The following is a 9,550-nucleotide window of genomic DNA, read 5'->3' as shown; positions in this document are numbered from 1 at the left end:
TCACCGGGTTAAACACCCTGCTTTTTGCACTGAATGAATGAAGCCGGATCTTTTACGTGCATGTGCATGAGCTGTGACTCTCTCGTATGCAATATACTGTACACTACACGGGACCTCCATTTTATGCCCTATCCAAGGGACAGAGTGTTTTGCATCTTGCTAGTGGGCCAGGGCATGGTATGTTTACACACAACATTGCTCAGTCGAGACTCGGTTTCGAACCTGGGTCCTTGGGATCGTGAGGCAGATACGCTACCGACTGAGCGATAAGCCGACTCACCGCCAGGTTCAGGCTAACTGCGTCCAGCCCAACTGCGTCCAGCCCAATAGTATTTCACTGTGTGAAGGAGCGCCTGGGTTTAGGCTCAGGCCAGCACCAGGCCACAGTAAAGTAGCCAGGTCTAATGTTTAATTCTGCATATGCATGTATGAAAGAAGTAAGAAATAAACAACATTAATAATACAATATTTAGGGACCTGGACCTCGTGTTTGAAGGGTCTGTGGCTTTGGGAAATTGGGTTGATGAAAGTTGATTTCCTGGTTCTTTTCAGGCATTGTGAAATTTTTGATGAGGGATTCTATAGAACATCTTTCATCTGACTTGGATTTTATGTTGCATGGAGTTGCTAGTTACGCTGAGCATATCCCCTCTTTTTAGAGACTAATATTCAAAAAAATCTTCAAACCTTTTTCTGCTCGACGAGCAGTCTTCAGCCCTGAGTCACACAAGGAACCATTTTGGCTGACAGTGTGGCCAAAAGCGATCAAGACATTCCTGCAGATGAATTGCTGCCCTGAGATAGTATTGGGCATCGTACATAGTGCATAGAACGACTACAGTTTAATAGGCGTTGGCTCCCAGCTGATCATAGCGGGAAGCCAGAGTACGGTGTGAGGCAAAACATTCGCTCCGTGTCTAGCCGCAGTCGGCGATCAAATTGGCAGTGCATTGACAGGCAAGGATGCGTATCACATGGGCTATGCCCGGCAGCCAATCAAAACTACTGTTAATTTTTTTTTTTTTTTTTTTTTTTTGACATCAGTTTCATATTGAGACTTTTTGATGCAGAAATTTCATTAGTGATGAATGTTGAACTTTTTTTGTTGTGGGAGCAAAATTTGATGCGGGCACTGCTGAGAAATGATGCAGTATTGTGATTCAGTACTTGAATTTCATGTATGTATGCATTATAACTATTCCGTTAATTTACTGTTATCTTCCTTGCAGGAATTGTGATGCTCATTCTTCGGTAGTAGAAAGAAGCAGTAGACAGACTTCTCAGCCATTATTCATTAATCAAAATGCAGAGATATCAGGAATCACTACCAATGGTTTAGTGTCCACTGCTACATTCACTGAATTCATGGCAGAAGAGAGAGCCCAGGGGGAGGTGCCCATCCCCCGGGGCTTGTCTTCGAGGCCTCTGCGAAGTATCATCAACGGGCTTTCGGAGGAGCACAAACACGACATTCTCCTGCGCACCAAGGGGCACTTGAACCACAATCGGCTTATGAAGCCTCCTGAGTTGGCCACCCACAAACCGTGGGAGAGCTCAGGGAAGGAAGTTCCTCTCATGCATGAGCCCACCAAGATTCCATCACCAAGACAACCTCATGTAAGAAAGCATTCTATAAGAGAACATCAATTCTTACTCTTGAATGGTGATAAAGATTGCTCAGAGCCTTTCATTATGTGCCGTCCAAGTTCTTGTCATTAAAATAATCACACTTGGCTGTCTTGAGACTGCTTAGAGGTTTTTTTTTTTTTCAGGTACCAAAGTTTAATACTGAAGTTTGCATACATGTACATGTATTTCTGTGCAGAGCAAAGCTTGTTCAGTACTTTAGATGTTTATTGCATGCCCTCAGTCAGCTATTTGACTATGCATTCAGCGTATTTCAGATTTTATTATTAGAGAGGCTTTGTCTGACATGGCAGTTGCAGTATGACAATTATATTATATCACTGATATTTCCATTTTAATCTTGCTCTATTCTATATCAAAGGAAAACTGGTGCAGTTTTGCAATTCTGAAGCATTTTAGCTACAAAACAATGGTCATGGAAACTTGCAGGAGGTATTGAGATAGCACTGTATGCATTCATGATTTAAGCAGTAAGCATTTGTATCTCAAAAAGAACATTTAAATATATGCAGGCAACCAGATGGGTCACCTGAGACTTGATGAAAGAAGAGTAACAATGTAGCAGTTGTGCCCCGTCTGGTTTTCAAAATACTTCAGTATAGTGAATTAAAGTCTTGATGAATACTGAATATACAAAATGACTACATTACAATTGTTGTACCTTTATCTCTTGGACGAGCATACATAACATACTTGTTTTTATTCCTTGTTACTTGGTGGATTTATTTTCCTTTTTCAATGCAATTATCTCTGCACTTCTTCTGTCTGTTTTTTTTTTTTTATTATTATTATTTGAATAGAAAAAGGAAGAGGAAATGGTTCAGGCCCTGTATCACTTCAGCACAGGAACAGCAGGCAGCATGCCCCACCCCACCCCTGAGCTGGGGCCAGACCCACATGGAAGGAAGGCCGCTGGCCTCGGGAGCAGCCAGAACCGGGTGGGTGCACCTTTCCCTCCAAGGAATGTTTCCCCAAAGACCACCTCAAGGCTGGACTCTCCGAAATCGTACATAGACGACGGCGTGCTTGTGGAGGAGCTATCGCTGCCAGAACTCATGCTTCCCGTGTCCCGTCAGAAGACGACACGGGGATTGGCACGGACGCAGTCGCCCCCGCACCGGCTTCCTCCATTTGAGGGTAGGGAGGACAGGAGCTCCATCAGCAGAGACTTAAACAAGCAGCTCTTTGTTCAGAGCCACCTGGCGGGCATCACCAAGCGGGATCAGTTCAATCGATTCCTGGACTTTCAGAGGCACGTGCTCCGGAGGGACGAGATGTACGAGAAGGGAGTGCTCACTGGACGGAAAGCCGTGGAGCATTTAGAACGAAAGCTCTATGAGGTGAGATCACCACCAGGGGATGTTGTGTCAAAAGCAGAGATGTCGGTGAAAAAGAGTTGAGCAAACTTCTGATTTTTTTTCCTTCCTTGATTAGACAGATGGAGATACAATGTACACGTTGTGATTGGATCACTTGTCTTCCTAATTTGTTTTTTTTTTCTCTGATTTTTTTTTCCTGTTCATGCTATAGAGTCATCCATACCTTATCATACTCAGTGCAGAGATTACTTCTGAGAAGCGTGTCACTGATTTAGAGAAAATCCAGTGGAAATTAAATTCAAAGTTGAATCAGAATTATCAATTGTTCTTCTCATGACCCTCAAAACTGCATGAATATGTAATTCATCAAACTTTTTTAATAATAGTGTGATGATGATGAATGAAAGGTTATATCATTGTTATGTTTTGTAAAAACCATCAACACATATCTGTGAGTTTACATGTCGTGTAGCAACTGAAAGTGTAATGATTGAATTTTCAGCCTTTTGTAGTACTATGAACTCTGTTTATAGACCAATTGTTCCAACAAAACTGAAGCAGAATTAGGCAAGTGCAACTAACACAAAGCAATTAAAATGCTGTAACAGGGACATGAGTGTGTTGCACTCGTAAAATTGTGTATTTTTCACACATTGTGAAATTATTGTCAATATATTTGCCCTATGAGATGGTAATCATATGGTCTAGGCTATTTGTGGCTGCTTGCTGTATGATTGTATTTTGTAATGGTGATATATGCACATCAACTATCTTCTGTAAACAAATTGTATAACTGTGGGAGATGGAAAGTGAATTGATAATGATTTCTCATGTATGTTGGTGGAAGAAAAGAATCATTGGATTGACAGTGCCATACTGAAGCGTTTAGCTTGAAAATGCTTGAAAATCTTTCTGATTTTGCAACAGAAACTACAAGACCTGAGTGTGGAGACCAGATTCAGTGCACCAAACTTCCACAGGTTACAGATCTATAGCGACATTTGGGACGAGCTCATCGAAGAGACGCCGACCTTCTCAACTATTCTTAAAAAGATCAAGGTAAGTTCCGCATGTGTTGGAATTCTCTTTTATGCCTCTGAAGTCAGTGAGTTGTATTGTACATAACACAACCCAAGCATAACAAAACATGAACAAGATTAATGTTGTTTTGTGTAGAATATACACAATGAAGGTGCTCAGAGTGTATACCTTCTGTAGATTGCTATTCTGCAACACGGCAGGTAGTAGAAGAAGTGCCATAAATACAATGATGCCATGAAGACGCAGGAAACACAATTTGCTCTAAACTGAGTTAATTACTTAGCATTGTGACATTAGTTTGCTCTTTACTTTTCATTTTCTTATTATCAATACCAGGAGTATCAGCATTCAGTTTTCTTGACAGTCTCTTTCCCTGAGAAAATTTAGATGATCCTAAAGACCAGCAGTAACAATAGTGGTTCGATCAACAACATTTATCCTGTAAATACCTCTTAATTAATATTTTATCTTTGTGTCAAGCGAAAGAATTATTTTCTTGTCTCATCCCCATTCCTCTGCAAAGAATGAGTTTGACCTGTACATGGGGTCACTGCTGGACTCCCAGCCACACAGACAGAGTGAAGTGCTGAGCCAGCAGGTCAGGGGGCTGACCGCCAGTGGCGTGGTGCTGCCGGGTGAGCTGGCCATTGGTCAAGACGTGGTCAAGAGAATGGAGCAAGACACCAAGAACGTCCTGGAAGAAAATGACAGGTGAACCTTCGTTATTTTGTTTTGGAAGTGAAGATGTCGAACACACTTTGTCTACATTGGTTCAAATTCATATTTCTATGTTTTAGAAACCCCTATAGGAGTAGAATATAAGTTCACTTTCTGTTTCATTTTTTATATCATAATTGATTCCTGTACGTCATCAACTTCATCTTTTATGGCATTCATGGGGTATAAACCATGACTTTCTATTTTTTTTTTTTTTTTTGTAAATCACATACATTATATTCAATCACTTGATTTATTCCTTCACAATTGGCAATTCATTTGTCATTCTTATGCTATCTGCCGTCCGTCTAATAATAATTTACTCAATTGCTTTAAACCTGTTGTAAGCCATAACCAGGTTAAAAAAAAAATCCTTTGGCATTCTTTAAAACTGTAAAGCATGATTCAGCAGTTCAAAGTGTTTGCAAAGAATGCAGTGAATGTAAATATGTCATTGGATGCATGGTTGTGTAGAAATGTGAACATGCACATGTACTTTGGCATGTTTTACGTTGTATACCACGATTATGTGTGCGTGTGCGTGCATATGATAATTTGTATGTTCTTCTGCAGACTGAACCATCTCAAACTAGAGCACTCGCATTCGAGCACATGTATCCCCTGAACCCGTCTCCCATTCCCCATCTGGATTACTTTTTAGGCCAGAATGTTGTATAATATGGCAACTGTCGCAGGATACAATAAAATCTGACGAGACATGAGGCTTGTATATATAGCACATACAAGGAATATGACATGTCATCCTATAAAAGTTTGAACAATGAGAGCGCTGACAACGAAAACTTTTGTTACCTAGAATAACTCCCCATAAACCTCCATAGCAAGTTTTAATAAAATCCGACAAGAAATGTGGCTTATACAGCATATACAAGAAACGTGACAGGCCTCCAAGTCGGAACACTGAGGGCACCGTCACCACCAACTGTTGTGTCCTTCATGTAGAATATGACCACCCATACCCCTCTTTAGCAAGTCTGAGTAAAATCCAGCAACAATCAAGTTATTGCCTAAATAAGCATGCATTTTTGCAAATTTTGACATGATATGGGTGACCTTTGACCCTGTGAAAGGTGGAACAGTGATATGAGGGCAGCATTATCAATAGGTATAGGTGTATAGATTTGACGATACAATTACATACCAAATTTGAAAAAAATCGGTCAAGAAACAAGGCCAGCGTCGCACACACAAGCAGACCCTGTTAAATTTACCTTTTCATGTATAAAGACGAAACAAGCAAGGGCACCATCACCAAAAGCAATAGGCTTCTTCGTCTCACCATAATACACCTTCATGCCAAATTTGAAGATGATCGAAGAAGAACTGCCGCCAGTAGAGTGCTCATAAGAAAATCTCTGCGGTGGACGCGGCGGACACGGCGCAACAAAGCCAAATCCATAGTATTGTCCGAACTCTGTTCAGGGGATACAATTAAAGAGAGTACCTTTTGTTTGATACAAGATGTAATGGTGGCTTTCTATAACCCTTTAAGTGCTTTGGGTGTCAATTGGCACAGAAAAAACCCCATAGTGGTGTACATACTGTCAAAAGGCTCCTGCACAGAAAAGGTTTAGCCTTGAATCTGTCCTTCATCCTCTTGCCTATTAAAGGTTGAGAGAGCGGCTACGCAAGGAGCAGGCAGCAGTGGCTGCTCTCCCTCCCCAGGTGGAGATCCCTGACCCGGTCCCGACACAGCGCAAGGCCAAGGAGGAAGAGCTGGTTCTGGGCCATGGCGATCAGGTCCTGGAACTGCACAACAAGATCCTGGACCTGCAGCGGACCATCGAGGAGCTGACAGAGGAGCTCCACGCCCACCATGTACCAAAGTCCATCTGTGAGCACATGGAGGGCTGCTTGAGGGACACGGAGGCAGAGGTCCTGAAACTGCTCTCTACTAACGAATACCTGGAGAAGACCATACAGGTGGGTATCAGTAGACCAGTAGGCAGACAGCCCTCCAGTTCTTCCATTTGTAGGCCATACAGGGCTTTCGAAAGGTATTCTTTACCAAGTTGGGAGCAGTGATCTAAAAGATGTTCAAGTTTTCACATTTGATGCATATGTGTATGTGCGTTGTATCACAAAACCTCCTGCCACATAAAAATTTCATAACAGTGCCTAAAATGTAAAGAGATATCACTTCTTTCTCAATAAACCATAAAGGTTTATTCTAAAAACAATGTTATTATGATTATTGTTCACATTTTGTGTGTCTAACGACACTTAAAGGGAACCCAAACCTCAAGAGAAGTGTGGATTGAGTGGAAGCAGCAACATTAGTAGAACATATCAGTGAAGTTGGAGGAATATCAGACAATCGATACAAAAGTTGAAATGTTACAGTTTTGGTGTTGGAACCACTGGATGAGGATACTACTAGAGGTTATGAGGTATGTGAGGACAGCAAATGTAAAGAAAATATAAAGGGAGTTCCACAAAAATTAATTTTTCATGAAAATTACACCTCCCATCAACTTGATACTGACATATGTTATGGGTTGCAATTATTCCCCCTGCTTTCTGAAAGCAGTTAGTCAAGTGCTCTTTCATTATGCTAGAAAAGTGAATTTTTGTGTATTTACGCAAAAGAAATTTGCATAAGCAGTGGTCTGAATATAAACCACCATCGTGAACTCGCACCGTTATGTACCAGTTTGCATAGTTGTGACTTGATTGGCCAAGTTATGTTGCTGATACTGTTGTAACCCCCCCCCCAAAAAAAAAAAAAACCCACCAAAACAAACAAAACAAAACAAAACAAGACAAAACAAAAAGCAAAAAGGAAAAAAAAGAGGGGAAGGGGAGACAGTGATAAGGATAATTCTGAGGTAGTGGATTTCAGGCAAAAAAAAATTGCCATTATTAAAAGTGATCAAAGTGGCCTGTGAATGTGTCTCAATTGAAGTTTGATGGCTCTTATATCAAAGCAAGGAGATGTACACTATTTTTGGACACCAGCTATTTGTACACTGCAGAATTGAGATTTGTGCCAGTGTTGTACTCATAGGCACTGCTCACCAAACTTGCAGAACTTTGCGGTGACTGTAAATGACCATCATGTTGTCGTGCACTTTGAATTCTCATGAGTTGCATCAGGCAACATGTGAGAGGATTCAGACTTTCAAACAAACTTGATGTTATGATTTTCTGAAATGTGCTTCTTAGCATGTTTAGAGGTACAGGGTGTCCAGACACAGAAATGAGTCATCCCAGGCACTGCTCAGCAGAAATAATGTTATGTGCAACAGCCGTGTTAAGTCAATGAAACTCACAACTCATTATATGCAGACATGTGTAGAACATGAATTAACCGTCCACTGCTATTTTAAGGGGTAATCGTGGAACCATAAGTCATGAAGAGAAATTTGTCCATGTGTTATCATTGTGTATGTTTGTTTTGTGCGTTGTTGAACAGGGCTTAGAAGCAGACGTCGACAAGCTTCTGGAGAAATATGATGCACCAGAGAGCGACATCAGGTAAGACTGGGAACAATTTCTTTAAACTACTCTCTTCCATGTTTATGAAGTTGGCAATTTGTCCATATGGGTGTGTTCTTCACATATGTACATGACAAATTAAGAAGCTCTACATGTCTCAGTAATTTTTAAAATGCAGTACATGACTCTGTAGAGTTAGAAGTCATTTGTGAATTCTCACACAATACTTATCTGTGGTGCACTCTCCACCTATCACAAGATCTGAATTCAAGAGTAGCCTTGTTTGTTGTAAATGAACCATGGTGCCCACTGCTCTATGTTGTTGATTTATAATTAGTTAATATGTCAACTTATCTCTGTCAAGTAATTAGACTGACTTCAATAACCAGCCAATTTAAGCAGAATTGAGCCAGTTCCGTTAATCAAATGTCCGATATCTAAACACCATAAAAGGGACTTCGACTAGCAATGAAATTTGTTTTTAGAATGTCTGATACCGGGTATACCCGGCAAGTCTATGGAGAATGTATAAGATTTCTTTCTCTCTATGTTCTCCTGTGCATGACAGAGCCATTTGGAAAAGCATCAACACCCTCAGCGCTGTGTCTTTCCCTGGCATGGATTAAAGTGTGCATTGCCTCAGGCTGGCATCGCCATCACAATCCCAAATTGGGTATCGCCTGCATCCAAGAGTTGGCTACGGATACAAGAAGACGTCAGAAGCTGGAGGATGTGATAGGAGGAAGGCTGTGGATAGTACAGTTTGCTTGTGCTGAAGATTGCTGCATCTTGAGAGATATCTGATAAGATATGAAATCACAGATGCAATCATACCTACGTATGTTAACCCAAGTGTAGCATCTGATACTCCTCCAGCCTTTTCCTATTCTCTTTCCTCCATAAAATGCTGAGGCAGTGACTTTGTTCACACTGGGAACCCTCGGGGCACCTGTGGGGTACTGAGAAGAACCCACTTCTTCTTTACACAAGTCTAACCATGCTGTGCCAAGAGCACACCAAAGATGTGCAGTATTCATTTCTGTGTGAGCTGTTGCTGATGGTTATCCCATGTAGAAACCATGCCTGCTAGTCTGTAGAGGAACCACATGGCTCTACCCTTAGCTTGAGTGTAGCAAGTGAGATATCACTATAAACTGTTGTCTAGGGTGACATAACTTCACCTTTGTTACTTCAGTTGCAGCTTGTCAAGATCGCAAGTCCACCTCGTACAAGTCAAAACATTTGCTAAGTTGAAGAAAAAGTTTATCCTTGATGGATATAAACATGTTTTTTATGTTCTATTGTGTAAATTACAATTCAGGAAAGTCAAAATATTTTTTCATGTCCTTTTGGATTGGACTTGACGA

General features: G+C 41.0%; 1 protein-coding gene across 1 annotated transcript; it reads left to right on the top strand.

Moving 5' to 3' along the window:
- The first annotated feature begins 1,298 nt into the window (after positions 1-1,298).
- Positions 1,299-8,917, top strand: LOC139730577 (uncharacterized protein C6orf118-like). Its single transcript, XM_071641434.1, has 7 exons — positions 1,299-1,617; positions 2,448-2,987; positions 3,894-4,025; positions 4,531-4,718; positions 6,356-6,668; positions 8,161-8,222; positions 8,752-8,917. The coding sequence occupies exons 1-7, from the start codon at positions 1,366-1,368 to the stop codon at positions 8,807-8,809; spliced, it is 1,545 nt and encodes a 514-aa protein (XP_071497535.1). The 5' UTR covers positions 1,299-1,365; the 3' UTR covers positions 8,810-8,917.
- The last annotated feature ends 633 nt before the right edge of the window (positions 8,918-9,550 follow it).

Source organism: Diadema antillarum, unplaced genomic scaffold (genome assembly GCF_040938485.1).
Source record: "Diadema antillarum isolate AM-2024a unplaced genomic scaffold, OU_Dant_1.0 scf00000022, whole genome shotgun sequence".
Taxonomy (NCBI): Eukaryota; Metazoa; Echinodermata; class Echinoidea; order Diadematoida; family Diadematidae; genus Diadema; species Diadema antillarum.
This window is presented reverse-complemented; position numbering and strand designations above follow the sequence as displayed.